Source organism: Haemaphysalis longicornis, unplaced genomic scaffold (assembly GCF_048455015.1).
Source record: "Haemaphysalis longicornis isolate Haplotype H1 unplaced genomic scaffold, Haemaphysalis longicornis Haplotype H1 scaffold_1, whole genome shotgun sequence".
In the NCBI taxonomy this organism is placed as follows: domain Eukaryota; kingdom Metazoa; phylum Arthropoda; class Arachnida; order Ixodida; family Ixodidae; genus Haemaphysalis; species Haemaphysalis longicornis.
The window spans coordinates 135,981,208-135,999,354 of NW_027526203.1; the positions used below are offsets into that span (position 1 = coordinate 135,981,208).

Below are 18,147 nucleotides of genomic sequence, written 5' to 3' on the forward strand. Positions count from 1 at the left end.
AAAAGAAATAGCTGCTGTTGGCAACACTGAGCTTACCTATACAAAAAACGGCCGCTACATTTAGCGGGATTGGCATAAGGCAAATTGGCAACACTGTGCACCGGATATTTTTTTTTTCCCCGCATAATTCTCGCACCCCTAACTTTGCATTGACTTTTCCGAAAAAAAAGTGCGAGGATTATGCGAGTAAATACGGTATGCGTCGACGGTAAAAAGTGGATTTTGAGCATAAAAACTTTAATCAGAATGCAATGCGAGCTTTCTATTTGATTTCGCGCTACAGCTTCAGCACTTTCCGAAACAGTGGTTTCGCACGCAAAAACTTTTGCAGTGTCGTGTCTGTTCGTCACACTCGTCGCGAAGTTCACCACAAGTGTTCGGAAAAACTTGACGAACACAACGTTCACGAGTTTTTCGTGGTGGCCTGGGGTTGAGCACTTCAGTTCACGTTTCTGAAGTACTTCCGTGGCATTGTCAACTGCAGCCTTCAGTGGCTGCAGTTGACACTTCCAAGCTTTTGCGATGTAAACCTCAGCGTACTTCTTCAGTGAATGGAGAACCATCACAAGCTCAGTAGAAGGATAGAGGAGCCCACCTCTGTCCTTTCGCATCATTCGCATCAGAAACGTGCATCAAGGTCAAATTATGGACTCCTTTGCAGCGAAGTCTGTTTGAAATACATACGAGTTACATATTTTGAACCGCTATAAAGTAGGTGCACGGTTTTTCCTTTTTATCTCCAGAATGCGGTTACAGTAAAACCTCATTACAAGAGACAGTCAAGGGACCCAAGAAACATGCCTCTTGTAACCAAAGTCTCTTATATGCAATGTTGTTAACAGGGTAAACATAGGAAAATCAACCAAACTGTCTTCATTCAAATGTCTCTTATAACCAAGTGTCTTCTAACAGTGTCTCTTGTAGCGAGGTGTTACTATATTTTGTTGTGTACTACCATGCGGCGAGATCCAATTTCGCCTGCTATTTGTTTTAAGTACACAGTGCACAATATCTGCAGTAAATGCCCGCTACGGCTATAACGAAATGTTGGTTACATCGAGCAAATTGCAATGCCCCTTCAATTTGGTTAAAACAACAATTTAACTGTATAGGCAAGACCACTAACAAAATACTAAACAATGTAGCTATGCAGTGTAGCGGCGCTCACTCGTTTCTTATGCCCCTATGTCTTGTGCACCCCCAGGAAGGCCAGCTCTTTCACGGTCATGGAGGTCATGCTGACACAATCCCCCTCGCAATGCGTTTCCGCTGCTTCCGCAATCCTCCCGTGTGCGCTGATCGTTGTCGTGGAGCTGAGGGAATTGTGTATGAGCCGTTATTGTCAGGCGGCAGGGCTTACATTGGCCGAACGGGTCAGTGCCTTAAATGGGCCGTGCAAACAAAACACAAGTTTGGTTCATTTTGGAAGATTGCCTCGTTACAATCATACTGACACCACATTATATTTACGCTAAAAGTGGTATCAGTATGCTTCTAACAAGGGAATCTTTTGAATGAACCGAACTTGTGTTTAGTCTGCGTGGCTCCTTTTTAAGAAGTGCTACTTCATGGCCCACGTACTTAACAACCATCGTGCACCAATACGAAAAGCTTTACAAATACATATCAGTGTTCAGAATGGTCTAGTTTGCTTATTTTAGAGATGTGTCACTTCTTTGCAGAAGTAATAAATCTACTTGCTACACTTCTAGCGCCATCTAGTGAAAATTCGATGAACCAAAATACGTTTCATGTGATTTTTGATCCCAGTAAAGACGTGATATATTTCTAAAAGAAGCAAACTAGGCCGTTATGAAAAGTTCTATCAATTTGTAGAACCGTTTGTATCGGTACGCGATGCTTTTTAAGCCCGTGGGTCATGAATTAACAAGTGCCATAGGAATGTGGTCAGTTGAGTCCCCCTTTAAGGGGCACTGGGGGTGGAAACAAGTTGGCCTGTATCAATAGATTTAGGTGCCGAAATCTAAACACGCCACTCTCACAACTAGCTGTTGTTTAATAAGGCAGAAAATGCCGGAAATATGAAACCTTGTGTCGACGCTGCGTACACTTTTGGGTTCTATGTTTTGTGACGTCACAATAGTTGTGAATGGCTTATTGGAGGAGTATCTCCTAAGTGGTTCAGCACGTCAAATAAACGTAAATCAAAGCTTTCCGTGAGCTGATCTAATTTAAAGAACACAAGAGTACAGCTTTTATACATTGCGATAAAGGCTGCCTCCCTCATGCTTCAGCGAGCCATCGTGCTTTGTTTTGTTTCGGGAAAGCATTGGTGCGCAATTGGTGAAGTCAGTGATCTACGACGGTGACCGCCTGAGCTTCTGTGGGAACATCCCCGGCAGGAAATGGCAATAGGAACAAGGTGCACTGCAGGTGGTTAGGCAAGCCTGCCTGAGCTTCTAATCTTGCATTCTCCGCGCGCAGATGTTGCTTTCAATAAAGGGCTACCGCACCTGGTTCGAACCTTATCGGTCGTGAAATGTCTAGGGTCTAGGTTATTTACTGCAGTGGTTGGCTGACCGATTCGACCTTGTGCTCTTTCGTTCACTGCGAGCAGCTGTCCATTAACAATCGTAAATCGTGAGTCCCGTTAATCTGCCCATGTTTGGGCCGGGTGAGCCTCAGCCACGGAGACTATTTGACACAGGTTTCAAGATGCGAGTGCATATTTCACGCTTGCTTCGCGTGAGGGAAGAGTATATGATATGGTTGGGATCGCCAGACGAAGGGAAATGAAGACGCCCATCAGAGCGACGCCTAGCCGGGAAGTCTCGCTTGCACAATATTTGAAACGGTGTTTTTTGCTTCTGAAGGGGCTTTGTAGGCTGCCGGTTGGATGGGGTCTGGGTGTCCCGTCGAGGCAGACACACCGGCTGTTAGAGCATTTAAAAGCATTCCTCGTTCTGTAAGTGACAACTAAGTCCGAGCCTTTAAAGTCCAAGCCAGTCTCCTCGGCCAGGGAAACCTTCTCGAGGATGGCCGGCCATTGCTTGGAGATGTGAAAGTAAGTTGCCAGCCGCCTAGCGCCGATTTTTTACGCTCTAGACTGCACTGGTGCTTTGATCCTACTTAGTTACGCAATGGCTACGTCTTGAAAAAATGAAAGGGAAGTGCGAGAGAAAAATGCCATCTTGATTTACTTATTCCCCAGCAAATAACGCATTGTTGCTTGTCAAAAAAGCCGTGAGAGCTACGAAACGTGTGATAGTTCAGTTAAAAACAAAATTTCAGTCAGCCTTTATTTAGTGTCTTCAATCGACGCCTTCGTCAACTTGCCAGTCGAGTGGAAAAGGGCAGATGGGAACTTGGCCAGTCTTTGCCACAAATGCAAGGGCTTGCCACTGTTGTGTCCCGTGACCCCGATCGGCACGCATGGGAGATTATGGAAGCAGGTGAAATAAATTGCAGGGGCAAAGACTGCGTCGGCATGACCTCCGTATTTTTGACCGCGAAAGAACTGGCCTTCCTGGGGGCGCACAAGACGTCGGGGCATGGGGAATGAGTGTGTGCCTGTACACTGCGCAGCTACATTGTTTAGTATTTTGTTGTTGCTTTTGCCAATATGTCCGTGTCCTTCACGTCCTTCGCCCAAATATTTTCGTGCCTAACCCGTTCCGTATCATAAAAAAAAAGTAACAAATTTACCGAAAAATTATTTTCACTTAATTTGTAGAGCTTATTTTTCTGAATGAAACTGCACCATTATTTCACTTTGTATTATTTCACCATTTTTTACCTGCTTTGAGAACCAATTTGAGCTACCCGTTGTCTTGCGTCTTGGAATTGGAGGCATGGCACTCTGCACAAATCCTGAAAGGGACCATCCCGTGCTTGCATTTGTCCACACCAAGGGACACCAAGACAGCATGCGCCCTCATTCTGTTTGGGAGCAGTGGGCCTTCATAATTCGCTTAAAGGCCAACTGCACTCAAAATTTTGACCTCTTGAAAACACCATTTCTGTGTAGTCTGCTGAAAAAGAAAGCTGCAAAATACAACAGCTGAAATACGCGCGTGGACGCTGCAAGCAGTCGCCAAATATCTGCAATTTCGAAATCGAAATCGAGAAGAATGCGACCATCGAAGTGGCGTTGCAGCCGTTCAGCGAATGGCCTGATGGTCAGCCTCTAGGGAGCAAGCCTTCGCGCAAGCTCTGCGCGCGCTCAGGGCAGCAAATGGGTGAAGCATTCGAGCAGAGCTCGACTGGTTCTCCAGTTGCGTGGCTGGCCAGAGGAAGAATACCCTGTTCAACAGGCTGGAGCGTCACAGATGCATCATGGCTGTTTATACGCGATCTGCCGGCAGGTGCAGTGCGGTCATGCGGCGAAGCTTTTGATAGCGAAAGCTACAGCACGCTACCTTGGGCAGTCTTTGCGGGGTGACCAGTTTTGACCTTGAGAGGTAGAGGTCAAACCGCACCCTCTTCTGCAAGTGCCCGGATTAGAGCAGCGCCCGATGGCAGGGAGAGATAGGCGAGGAGGAAACGGGAGAAGCGCGCGGGACCCGTGCCGTCACCTGCGGGAGAGGAAGGCAAGGACGCTGCCGCCGTAGCGATAAGTGCGCGCGACGAAGGAAGGCAACGTGCACGCAGAGCCGTGTGTGATGCAGTAGGACGAACATCCAGCTGTGGTCGCTCGTACAGCGGCGACACTTAACCAACACCGTGAGGTGAAAAAGAGGAAATGCGCTACTGTTGCATCCAGCTTCGCTACCTTCAAGTCTTACGCGTTAGTGTGAGCGTCTTTCATTTTGTAAACACTTCTGACTGATTAACGAATTGTTTCACGGGGCTGCCACTTGTGTCCCAGCTGCTTTGGTGGTACTTACTACACATTAAAAATAAATTTGGTCATGGGGAAATGCTGTTGGCCTTTAAGGGGCAGGCACATGGATCTTTGGGACCAGAGAATTGCCCAGAAAAACATTTTTCTTTTTAAAATGTACGGGCCTTTTTTTTCTTAGTTTGCTAAGTTTTTCTTCTGAAAATTCAGTACAGTAACAGCTATTTGTAAAAGCCATACACAGGGGTGGAACTGCTGCGCCATTTGCGCCACGCTGTGCCAATTCGGCTTTCCGTGCCACCCTGCTCCAAAAAACGGTATTAGAGTAGGGTGCCGCAAAAATGTGAGGCAACAGTGAAATGATGTTCAGTGCCAGTCTCAATTGCACAGGGAGCAGTAGGGACCCATTTGTTGAACTGTCATTCACGACATAGCTCGCTTCAGCAGACTCCTTAAAGGACTAAAGCTCTGAGTCACTCGTCACAATTTCCTGCTGTCCAAGCGGCAGCGCAGTTTTACGGGACATGGGGTGCGGGCACTGCGCGAACTTTAGCCGTGAATGCGGCTTCACCGCGCAGCGTGTTGCGCCGTGAAGCATGGGTTGTCTGCAATCTTCCTGCTTACTCATAAAAGCAGACAACTCCTCAGTCGGTCTCTTGCTATTTTGTCTTATCGGCGCTAACCATTTCAAGGGTTAGATGCCGCCGTGCCCTGTCGAGCAGCACGAGATAAAGCGCGGCTCTTGCACAAGCCAGAGAGGAGATTAAGCTAGCAGCTATGTGAAAGTAATCAGCTCAGTAGGTGTGTCTTGCCGTACAGTAGTGCTTTGGAAGGCTGGGGGGGGGGGGGGGGGGGGGGGGGGGGGGGGGGGGGGGGGGAGAGGGAGGGAGGGAGCCCTCTGTTTACGCTTGAATAAAAAAAGTTGACAAAACACTGGTATACGGCATATTCGGATAAGCACGACGCAGTTGCTTGACATTTTTTATGCGCATAGAATAATGGCTTATTTCTCTGGAGTCTAGACAGGTTTAGTTATGCAATGCATCAAATTACCTATTGTCTCCTCTTAGTTTATTTTTCTCCCAGTTTCTTCCTTTGTTACTCTTGGTTATTTTATTTGTCTCATTTGGGTTAGATTGAAATTAAAATTTTATCAGCTTAGGTGCAAAAGGAACCATTTTCTCTATCTTCACTCTTCCCTGGGGTATTTCTCATAACTGTAATTGTGTTTTAATATCACGAATATTTTTCATTTGTCTGAAATCTGGTTAACTGTATGAACTCAAAGCATTCCTCATCTCCAGTTATCTCTTAGTTAGGATTCCACCAGCTGGTATGTTTTAATTATTTGAACATATATTTTCAATTTATGTTGTCTCAGTATTGATGGAATGTTGAGAAAGAACAATTAAAATTCTTGCTTTTTTTTGTGCATGTTTGTAAGAAAAAAAGATTGACTAAAAATCTGCTCCCAAACTGACTTGCACTGCTCCAAAGGTCTTTTTGGTGCTCTAAAGCTGCTCCGAAAGCCTCAAGCCCGCGCCCACCCCTGCATTCAGACCCAGTTACGACGAAGTTGTGACAACAAAATAAGTTTTTCCATCTTTGGGCGGTATCCCAGCGATAGGAATGTAGTGTAGCCAGAAAGATAATTTCTTTTGCAGTGTGAAGCTGAATGATTAAACCTTGCAATAAGGGAAGCAGATTTTGCATTTCATGTTTCAATAAAATTAGCGTTATTTATAATGGTTAGCAGGCATAGTTTAAACCTAGGGGTTATAATTTATGTAAACTTGCATATGATTGCCAAGCAAAAAAACCTTCCATTCGCCACAACTTTGAGTATTTGTTGATGATTTTTTTTCTATTGTACTCAAGAACAAATGAGATTTTTAATTACCTCAATCTAATTACCGTGCATCAGAACTAATTGGATATTCAGCTAAAAACCGAACAAGCCTGTGAAACCTCTTCAGACTTGGTTGGAAAGCAAAAAGCAAGAGAGACTAGTTTGCCAACTCCATTCCGACCCTGAAGGACGCTTCCACCCACTGAGGTCACAAATATTGGCAGCAAATTTTCCTCTGCACACTGCCAGCAGTGATTTCAACTGCCAAAAGTGCACTAGTAAAACTCAGTGTTGGCACGCAAACGTTGCAATCAAATGGCACCCCGCAGTTGCACAGTGGGTGGGGAGGGCTGCCCACATGGGCACAGTGGCTCTCCCAAAGGGGTTCCACTTGTGGCAGTTTTTGCAATGGACCCCTTGGCACGTGTGCACTTCTAAGACCTCCTCTCCAACCAGGGGGGAACACGTGGAAGAGGCCTTCCTTGAGACTGCTAAGAAGATCTTCCAGAACATTCAGGATGGCAGGTGAGTTTGACACCAGCGTCCCCTAAAAGGGGGGAGATTTCATGCTGCCTGTAAAGCGGATTGATATTCTTCAAGGTGTGCAAATGCGTCTTTGAATAAATTTGCGAGTAGTGTTCACTGTCCTACGCGCAGTGCAGTGTTGCCATTCAAATGATTCCAAGGTTTGGAACATCCAAAATTTAGGAGTGAAGTTTTGCTGTGCCGATTGAATTATGAACTCTTGAGCTTCGCTGCACGTCGCGCCCTAGTGGGTTGGCATTTTTGCACGATTCCGAAACTGTGCAGGAAAGCCTGACACATGCAAGCCCGAGTGCATGCTGACTCTGCCGTGTGTGAGCTGAAGCGAAACGCTGCTTGTGTAGAATTTGTAAGCATAAAAAGAAGCTTCCTGTCAGTGTGTGGAACCCAGCTGGCTTGAAACGAGGCCCTACAGTCACCAACCTCTGCGCAGTGGCTGGAGAGAGTAGTCAAATGTGTGCTCCCTGTGTTACTGCACGAATGGTTGCACCATTTTTTTATGAAGCATCAGTACATGAATGCTTACATTTGTTACGTCCCTACAGCCTAAGGCATTTTTATTTTTTTTTTTTCCTAGCTATGATTTAGATGCTTCCTTCCCTATTAGTGAATATTCGATTCAACCCGTGCTCATTTTTCACGGTTAGTAGTATTCAGTTTGATTCACAGTCCCAAATTTGATATTCACACCTCTACAGTTCAGCATTGCTTTTTACAGTGAAGCTCTGCATAGCTACCCTCTGGAGGTGGTTGATGTCCGTCCGTGTGCATGTTGCGTCAACAAGACAACAATGTCTCCAGTTTCTCACGAATCTCTATCTTTTAATGTAATGTTTCTTCAGAGAAAATGGCACTGGAATTGGCAGCTAAGACGGCGCTATCGTGAGACCGCGTTTCATTTACTTGTCGTAATTTGTTCACAGGGAAGTTGTGAACGTTACAGAATTCCTGCCCGCTGTTGATACTTGGCCGTTTACTGAGGGAGTATGGTTACGGAAAATGGCTGCAGCTCTTGTTTTATGGAAACTATCCAGAAACAAATTATATGGAAATTAGCTGCTAGGACGACTGCAACATTACACTGAGCTTCATCTACTTTTGCCAAGAAAAAGAAAACGTGGCGCAAAGACGACGAAATATGACGTGTACAGCTGCAGTATGGCAGCTGTATCTGTCGTATCTTGTCTTCATCTACATCTGCTTAGCGCCATGTTTTCTTTTTCTTTAAGCATGAACCAACTCTTTCTAGAGCACTGCACGGGCCTCATTTTAAGTCCAGGCCCGACCCGGGCCTGTAACACCTGGCCTGGGCCCGCCCCGGGCTCGGGAATTCATAAGTGAGCCTGGCCCAGGCCCGGCCCGGGCCTGGTAATATATTATAGAGTTTTAGTTTTGGCGTTTTTACGCTCCGCTCAGCAGCTAAGCGGAGCGGGAGTGCGACTGCGACTGCGCATGCGCTCTCCGCTTGGCGGCTAAGCGGGCTAGCGGAACGAGAAGCACGGTCCACTAAAACGCAGCCTGAGCGGACCGTCACGGCCCTCTCCGCTAGCGCGGCGGGGCGATGCGGGCGCCGTCTCGCGCGCTTGCGACGACTTTGCTTATTCTAAGATGGCTGCCACGCCTGCGACGAGCGCCGCAGCTTCAGGCTGTTGTTTGACGTGCAAACCGCGAAAAGGGTTCTGCATCGACGAGGGCTTTTGCTTGCTGCGAGAAGTGGTGGCTGCGAACCCATTTGAAAACTACACAGAACTATTCTAGTTCACTGTAACTAAACGCTGCGTTGGATCGTTGCCGTCGAGAGGGATTCGAATGCATCTGGAACACAACTTTGTTGGCTATTGCGTGGCTATCAAGTTTAAAATTTATTTTCATCCATTGCAATGGACTAGTAGCACAATACGATTGCACGCGTCAATACTTAATAAACAAATAAGCTATACGTACTGGTTTTACTTTGTTGAAGTGGCGAAATGTTTTTCGGTTCTGTTTCATTACGCCCAACTTGGCCAGACGGCGCTGCTAGTCCGAAAGGTCCGTTCCGCTGTGCATTACGCGCAACTAAAACGAGAAAATCGCATGCCGCTCCGCTGCAGCTTAGCGTTGCTACCCGAAGCAGAGCGGAGCGTAAAAACGCCAAACTAAAACTCTCTCTTCTAAAGAGGGTCCACGTGTGCATGACCAGGCCAGGACTTGGACACTGATGGATATTCATTTAATGTATGTGGATGCTTACTATATTTGGTAAACGCAATAGGGACAGGTGCCCTCCCGAGGGCAGTGGTTGGGAGTGGTCTGTGAGCATTGCATGGCCCACCCTAAGAGTACGGGCCCTTTGTGCCCTTCCCAGCCTGGACCTGAATGCTGCTGAGTCCGGGGTGCAGCACAAGCCCCAGACGCGGACCACCACCAGCCTGACCAACGAGGCCACCACCGACAAGGAAGCCTGCGGCTGTTAAGAGGTGAGGGCGGACACTTCTCCGCTTCATCACCAATGCAACCCCATCTCACAGTCCACAAAAGAGCCATCGCAGTGTGTTGTGCTCCAGTAACTTTAGGGGGAATGCCTTGCAAAGTGTCATCTTCTCCGGACAAGATGGTGAGGCCAGGCCATGCGTTAATCTTGGACCTCAGTTGCGCTAGTCACCACTGGGGTGTTCTCAAACCCAGAGTGCCTGATACTATTGCCATTCATTGTGCTCCACAAAGCAGCACCACCCATCATGCCTCAGCCAGTTTCAGTGTTTAGCAGAACGCACTACACCAGTGCTTACTTCGACGACCGTCAAGTGGCCTTGCTGAACGTTTCTTAGCGTCTGCAGGCAGTGGGAAAGTTGGGCCACTCCCTTGCATTGGCAGCGCAGCTTTAGCCATGCCGCTTTGAATAGTGCAGCATTGGTTGCCCAGAGTTGACGGACGCCCCCCCTCCCTTTGCAGAGTGTTTGTGCCGGGCACAGGAGGCGGCAGACAAGCCTACGGGACTACAACCACTACCCCGGCGGGAAGCAGGAGGAGCCTCCCACAGGGCTGCACATGACGGGTCTGCGACCGGAGGGACGGCGGCTTTTTTTTTTTTTTTTTTTTCTCTCTCTCTCCATCACCCTCGGCCCCTTCTCTTTTTTCTCCTTCTCCTTTCGTCCTTCCCTTGGTGCTAGCAGAAATAAATGAGATTCTTTGCGTGTGCTCACCACCCTGCCGCCCATCTCCATGAGCTGGAACTTGGTGGAGAAGCATGCCTAGCGTATTTCTACTGCCCTCCCCCCCTCCCTCCCCTCTGCTCCTCCTTGTGCCCCTCTTTTCGGCCTCCGCACCAACTGCACACCTAGAGGAGCTGTGCGGTTGTCTCTCACTGGCCGTGTGCGCTTTCTTCCCCCGTGTAACCTACCGAGGCTGCGGGAGAGCTTGGGAGGAGGCGTGCAGTGTTGTTGTGCCAGTGCCCTTGTTCTGTGTGCATGGCCTCTGTTCAAACATTCCCTGCTTGCACGTGGGAGGCTCGTCGGAGTTGACCGCGGCAGGCACTGCACCCTTCGGAGCCCCGCCACAGAACGGGTGCCCACCCCACCAGCGGGCAGGGCCCCGAACTGTGGCACGGTGTGAGGCGCCTTTTCTCTCCCTATCCGGCCCTGTCGCAGCGCTGGGCGGCAAGTGTTCTGAGTTAGTTGCTTGCTTTCAGATTTGGCTCGAGGTAATGTGCACCAACCCATCGTCTCTGGTCCCTCGTGCACCTTTCGTGCTGCTGCGCGCGTGTATGTGTGAGTGATTCATTTGACTGTACATTAAGCCCACTGCTTGTGGGTGGCCAGTTGGGATGTGATAGCTGTGCGCTGCAGTTTCTTCCTCCGAGTATTATGTGTGGCGCCGTCTCCTTTTTTTATGCGGGACCGAGTGTCCGAGCCACACGACTGGACGCTCCTGTTGCCACCATGTTGGTTTTGTATAGAGTCTGTCATCTTAACCAAGGACTGCTGGCACGGCAGCGAAGGAAAGTGTGCCCGTTACTGTGTAGCCACCGATTACTTGCAGCCTGGGGGTGAGGGTGCGTGACACCTTTTGTGACCCTGGTATTGTTGCATTGTACGTAGGCTGTTTGGCAAATCCCCCACCCCCTCCCCCCACAGAGGCCAGGTGCGGTGGACGAGAAATGATAGTACTTGAATTTTCAAGGCAGATTTTGATTGTGTTTTCCTTGAATGTAATTCCTCCTCATAGCTGAACACTGGTTGGCACACACTGCAGGCGACATTGCTAATAAAACGATGGAATGGCCAGCGTCCTGTGTGCTCCTTGTGTGCCCTTCCTTCTGCCGGGCGAGTGGTTCGCTCCTGCTGCGGGGCCCAGTGGTTGGGCATGCGGGCAGTGCCTCTGCCAGCCGAGTGGCACAGCTGGAAGGGGAGACGGCAGAGGACACCAAGCAGATCAGCTCTGCTTTGAACGGCGCACTTGTCCACTTAATAAGGGATCGCTTTGTGGCCCAGATAATGCAGAGCTGCCCAACCAGGTGGCAGCATTGGGGGCAGATTAGTAGGGGACATGGACGCCCACATTGAAGGTCTAGACAGCTACACAGACTTCAACGGAAATCTAATGCTAGATGTGTGCGAGTACCAAAAGCCGATCATGGTAAATAGGGAACAAAAATGCGAGGGTCAAATCGCGGAGTGTGGTAGGAGACAGTCTAGTATTGACTGCCTTATTTCAGAGGGACTATGAATGGTTGGATGGAATGAGCATAGACGAGAAAGGGGCCACAGATTGGGCGGTGACCACAAGCGTATAAACCTGAGTTTAGGGAAACTGGGGAGCGAAAAAATGGGTCGACTGGGGTAGTAAAACAGCAAACAAATTGCGGTTATAGCCAAAAGCATTGAGGCTGAGAGAGAGAGAAAACTTTTTTATTGAACTAAGGTGGGGTGGTTCCTCATTTCAGGTAACCATGTGCCGTCCCTGCTCGACTGGCCCTCTCAACCAGCAGAAGTTGATCTTGAGGGAGGGAGCTGGACAGCAGTATCTCCCACTGCTCCAGGGTAGGGGAAGGAAAAGGGGCTGGCAGGTCTGGGTTCTTGCCTTGACTATTTTTTCCTGCATAGTTTTGATAAGCCTGTCACCCACTCCAGGATTTCTATGATAATCATGGGCTGACAGAAAAATCCTGGAGTAGAGCAGAGGGCCAATCGATGGAGAGAACAAACACCCAGAGAGACGTTAACAGGCGTCTAGAGAGCACAGGTAAGCCAAGAGGACGGGGAGACATCAGGAGGAGGTGGACCTAAAATGGGAGCAATATAAGCAAATAAAACGGGAAGTGCAACAATTAATGCAGGTGAAAATTAAGGGGGACAGCGAGTGATGGGTAGTGCAAGTACAAGGGAAGGTACGTAGAGACGCGCCGAAAACATTTTGCAACCATGTGCAGGCATTAGGGAAAGGCACGAGTCCCACAGAAGGCGGTACTACAGAAAACGAGCAGGGGCAGATGCTCAAGGGAGAGAAAGCATTGGAATACCTACACAAAATCGTCACGGAGAAGTTCGGTAAGGTGGATGCATAGACCCTGCAGCGACACAGACATGTTGCGACGGGTCGGCGGGAATGTCTGGAGATAGATGGGGACAAGCTGAAATGGAAAAGAGCAGAGGAAAAGGTCCCCAAAAATACCGCGGTAGGCATGAATGGGATACCGATGGAGTTGATTAACCAGTTAGGACCAAAGAGCAAGGGAAAGGTACTACAAGCCATCAGAACAAGGGTAGAAAAAAAAAGGCAATACCGGCCGCGTGGCAAATGAGCAAGATGAACTTCGTGTACAAGGACAAAGGAGACGGGACAAACCCGAGTTCGTATAGGCCAGTAACGCGTCACGTCAGTGCTGTACAGGTTAGTAATTCAGGCAGTGAAGTTCGAACTAGAGCAGTGGGTAGAAGAAAATAGGATATTACGGGAACTTCAAAATGGGTTTCGAAAGCACAGAAGACTAGAAGACAACTTATTCGTGGTAAGCCAATGCATAGAGGTCTTGAAGATGCAAAACCGGCCTTTGCGGTTGGCCTTTCTGGACATTAAAGCGGTGTATGATAATAGACAGGGAGCGGCTATGGAGTATCCTGGAGGACGAGGTAGTGGGGGCAGAATTCATTAGCTTACTCAGGGAGCTATACCGGGAGAACCAAGTGCAAATAGTGTAGGAGGGGATAACATATAGGACTGTATACACCTACAAGCATTTGAAACAAGGATGTCCTCTCTCTCCACTGCTGTTCATGATCTACATGGTGGGGTTATAAAAAGGAAGCTAAAAGTCGGTATACGCTGCAGGGTTCGACCTATCATACATGAAAAAACAGGCAGGTGGTGGAACAATTGGGTTCCAGGGCTAATGTATGCAGACGACATATTGTTGATGGCGGACAACCGGGTAAGTAAGCAGGGCTTGATGGATATGCGGTGAAGAAGCGACGCACCTAGGGCCATCCTTTAGCAGAGAAAAATCGGGGATCGTGGTTTTTAACGACGGCGCGGAGCACAAAACAGTATCAGTGTAACAATTAAGTAGAAATACCATTGGTTTAGGAGTATGGCTGAACGAGTCAACCAACACATCCAGTACTTTTAGATTAGGGGGTCGCAGAGTGCCTTAGCCAAAAATTACTGCTCTATGCCCACAAATAACTTGAAAATGCCCTACAGATTTTTCTCTTTTCTGGTCCTGGCGTTCTTCTACCGCTTAAATTACGTCAATAGAGCAGGGGAGCGGCTATTTGCCGGCTTTCCTTCAGCTGCAGCAATGAATGCATTCGATATCCACTTAAAAAATTGCCGCAGCTTGCACAAGTGGTGCAAGGCTGGAGAAACAGCGGAGCTGGGGGTTCGCCCTATCTTCTTCCGGTTTCGGTAGGTTTTGCTAAGTTTTATAGTACTTATTGTTTTGTTCTGCGGTGATCTTGCTAGGCTAGGCTAAGTGTTGAAGGGTGAGGCCAAGTTCAGCCATATTTCACATGACCGTTCGGGTCGGCCCATCACACTGACAGCGGATTTCGGGGGGAAGAAGCTAGGACGACCCCCAGCTCCGCTGTTTCTCCAGCCTTGCACTTCCCCTAGTGCAAGCTGCGCCAATATTTTAGCGTTTTAGTAGCTCAAAAATACTATTACCTTCAAATGGTATAATAAGGGGTGCGCATATGCATATTATCTCTGCGGTCCCATTCGAGCAGGCGCGAAAGCCGGATTCTCTGTTATAACACCCTGTCTGCGGTGGTGCACTCTTTACTGTCCATCTGACAGCGCCCCGGTGCCGCCGACGCCCCCCTCTCCTCCGGTGTGGCATCCTCGCCAGAATATTCATGGGCAGCATCGTTTTTCGGTACCATTAAGTGTCGCCAAGGTGCGGCACTGTACCCCTCCCCCGCCCCCCCGCGCTTACCTGGGTGGCTCATGACGGGCGATCCTTCGTCTCCAAATCACGCATCCTCGCCGAAATCTTCTGGTTGGCAGGCAGGCAGGCAGACAGGTAGTTCACTGGCAAGCGGGAAGTCTAGGTGCCGGGCTGGCAACTGCTCTGGGTAGCAGAGAACCTGCCGGCCAGCCGTCTTTCTTGGTACCATCAAATGTCTACGCACGCACGCGCGCACCCACACGTATTTTCGCGCAATGGGGCAAACAATTTCTCAATAAAAAAAATTGTTCGGCTAGGAGGATGCACGTGAGGCTGCGCGTGAGCGGACGTGCTCAACATCGGCTCCGCAGTTAGTGGAAAATTAACAGCGTCAGTTCGTGTGAAGAGCTAATCTGTTATTCCCAACGTGTTCGGGATGACGCAAGGCATCGATTGACACCAATATCGACTAAGGCAAGTGCTTTTTCGTCGATTTGACGAACTTTGAAGCCATTGAACGGCGGGAGGCCGCTAAGCCTAGGCGTGGTCGCCGAGGTTAGGCCCTGCGCCGCGCCGGTCGGGGTTGGCTCAACCCAGGGGTTTCCCCAGGCATCGAATCAAGGGGGGGTGTCTCAATGGCTCGGGGGGGGGGGGGATGGTTCATGGTTCATAAACTAGAAAAGCTGTTTTTTTATCCTACTAGTTAAATAATAGACGTCTGTTAACCAAACGCTCATCCCCGTGACGAATCGATATGTTATTTATTTGCAGTTCTTATAATTAAACTTGCACACGTCTTACTTGACGCAGCGTGAAAGCAGCGCTAATCATCCAGGGTCCATAAAAACAAAAGCAATTGAAGACCGGGCACATGGTACTAGGCCAAATAAAGACGCTGAAAAAAATCTTCCAATATCGAAAGCGTGAAATTTTATTTATTCATTAACAGAAACACAAAGCGTTTTTATTGCGAATGAAAGAACCAAGCAATAAATTCCAAAATAAAAATTGGAGAAGTACGCATTTTTGAAGACTAGAACTTCATAACGCCGCACCTTATTTACAACCGTCTAGGCTTCTTGCTGTAGCACTGCACCGCTTTTGCGATGAAATGATTAAAAACATGTCGGTCAACGTCAATAGCTTCTCCCGCATCGGGTACCTCCGGACCTTCGATAGTTATGCTCATCAGCTCATTCACATGGTTGGGAAGAAGGCGGCTTCTTTCTGATGACAAAACCCTGTTGAGGGCCGAAAACGAGCGCTCAACAGTGGCTGTTGTGATCGGCAGCAGCAGGAGATGGCAGAAGACGTCTGCCTGGGAATATCTGGGTTTCGGAGAACTCGTGCACAAAATGTTCTCGTCCTGCAGTTGCTCCCGCACCCACCCGTCACCCGTACCATTCATATGCATGTCACGGTAGCAGGCGAAAGTTTCCGTGACTAATCTGCGGCCGTTGAAGCTCCCCTTTTCCTTTACTTTTTTTTTTTTTCAGTTTCGCTACTTTCTGGCTGGTAGCAATGTGCTCGCAGCGTGGTCAGCCTCAAACCACTTTGCCCCTTTCCTTTGAAAGCCTTTTTTGTGTGCACATACGAACTTGCCACGAGCTGTCGAAAAAAAGGAAATAAATACGTGCAACGCTAACGGCAAGCTCGGGGGGCGCACTTTTGTTTATTTTGCCCGAGGCTACTGCCAAGAATAGCAGACGGGCAGCCCGCGCATGCCCAGATCCATACTGAAAAAGGTGCATACAAGGACTGAAAAGAGTGAAATTTGGGGATTCAAGGGGGGGTGTCCAGAAAAACTAGGGGGGGTCTACACACCCCCTAGGGGGGGGGGGGGTGTAGGGAAATCACTGGCTCAACCTTAGAAGATGACAAGTTTAGATGCAGAAATGGAGCCGCCCGTTCTGTCTATACTAGCAATTTCGGCAAAATGGGCGTGCAAGTGGAGGGCGAAGACATTTCGCCGGAGACAATGAACGAGGCAGGATGGAAAGTTGCCGGCGACCGACTCGCCCGTAGCCAGCAACGAGAGACCGCGTCGAGAACGGACAAGAACGCTATCGAGGCTAGGAAAGCGACAAATATTGCAAGAACAAGGTCATCAGCAATCAAAGCGGCGAGAATGCCAGCGTTGCCGAGGGACAATATCAAAATCGTCATGAGGCCGAGAGGCGGAATCAACGTGGCCAAGTTAGGCCTGGCCGAAGTGACCGCGGCCGTTCACGCGGCGGCGGGAACCGCCAAGGAAGCCAAATACGAAGGCACCCTGTACGTAAACGCGCAGCAGAACATCATCGTGATCTGCACGGCATAAGAAGAAAGAGCCATCTGCTACAGCCAAGTCAAAGAGATCGCAGTGAGAGGGCAGAAGTACGAGGTGTGGGCCTACAGAACTGCGCCACACGACACGGCGAAGGGATCCGAATCATCAGGGGAATCCCGACAAACGAAACTCCCGCGGTCATCGATGAAAGGGTGGTCAACCGACGCAACCCGCTGGCGCTAGGAGCCAAGAGAATCGGAGAGACGACGACGGTCATCGTCGTCTTCAAGGGAACGAAGGAGCCAAACTACGTAAGGTACGGGTCGGCGCTGCTTCGATGCTCTTTGTACTTACTGCAAGAAGGTGGACGTGTGCTACCAATGCGGTCGAGTAGGCCACCGAAAAGACGTGTGCCCAAACCCGAGCGATAAACGATGACCGGGCTGCGACAAGCTTGCCCCGGGGGAAGAACACCCGTGCACATGCAAGCCGAAATGCAAGCTATGCGGCGGGGAACACGTGATGGGTGACAGGGCCTGCAAGGCGCGCTTCAAAACGCCCTACGTGGTCAGAAAAAGACAATGGGAGCGGCGCCTCGCGTGCACAGAAGAGGATCAGCTGTCGCTGGAGCTAGATTTCCCGGAACTGAACTCCGCAAGATAGGCGCGGTCCCCATCCAGGGGGCCCTCGGAATCGAGAGGCAGATCGCCCTCGAGCGGCGGCATTCTACGGAGGCAGAGTCGGAGTCCCAGCGTCACGCGGAAGGGGAGGTCTCCGTCGAGGCAGCGCGTGAGCTGGGCGGGCAAGGCCAAGGCTACAAGGAGGACCGGCGAAAAAGAGCCAAGAAGCAACAACAAAAGCCGAGCAAAGAGAACGAAGCCATGGGGGCCCTTCGAGAAGCGAACAGGGAACTGCGTAGAATGCTGGAAGAGATGAAAAAAACCATACAAAGCATGACGGAAACCAAGAACAAGGTTGCTACCCCGAGCCCCCCGGTCGCGGCGACGGCGGAACGCCCGCCGAAAGCGCAGCCGATGGATATAACGAGCGACGTCCCGGAACCCCGAGAGGCGGCCATAAAGAAGGGAACGATGGAAAAGTGCGGCACCCAGGAGATCAGTAGCATCGACGTCGGCGTGGAAGAATGTCTGAGCGGCATCGAGGAGCGCATATGGACTACAGGTTGAACAAGTTGGAAGCGAAAATGGAACGGGTGTTCGAGACGATAAAGGCGACCATCGCAGAGAAGAGCAGGCTGGACAACGGGCGGTTCCTTAAAATAGAAGGGGCCGTCCAACAGCTACAGAGCCACATGCAAG

The 18,147-nt window shown here is 49.5% G+C and overlaps 1 protein-coding gene across 3 annotated transcripts in view; it reads left to right on the top strand.

Annotated features, from left to right (window-relative positions):
- The window catches only part of LOC144180584 (ras-related protein Rab-14), a 37,353-nt gene extending 25,894 nt beyond the window's left edge, over nucleotides 1-11,459 (top strand). For all 3 annotated transcript variants that reach the window (XM_077708919.1, XM_077708914.1, XM_077708923.1), the window contains exons 6-8: nucleotides 7,107-7,175; nucleotides 9,541-9,652; nucleotides 10,128-11,459. In XM_077708919.1, coding sequence (XP_077565045.1) covers nucleotides 7,107-7,175; nucleotides 9,541-9,649 — 178 coding nt within the window. In that variant the 3' untranslated portion in view covers nucleotides 9,650-9,652; nucleotides 10,128-11,459. The remainder of the gene's footprint in view (nucleotides 1-7,106; nucleotides 7,176-9,540; nucleotides 9,653-10,127) is intronic.
- Nucleotides 11,460-18,147: the final 6,688 nt, after the last annotated feature.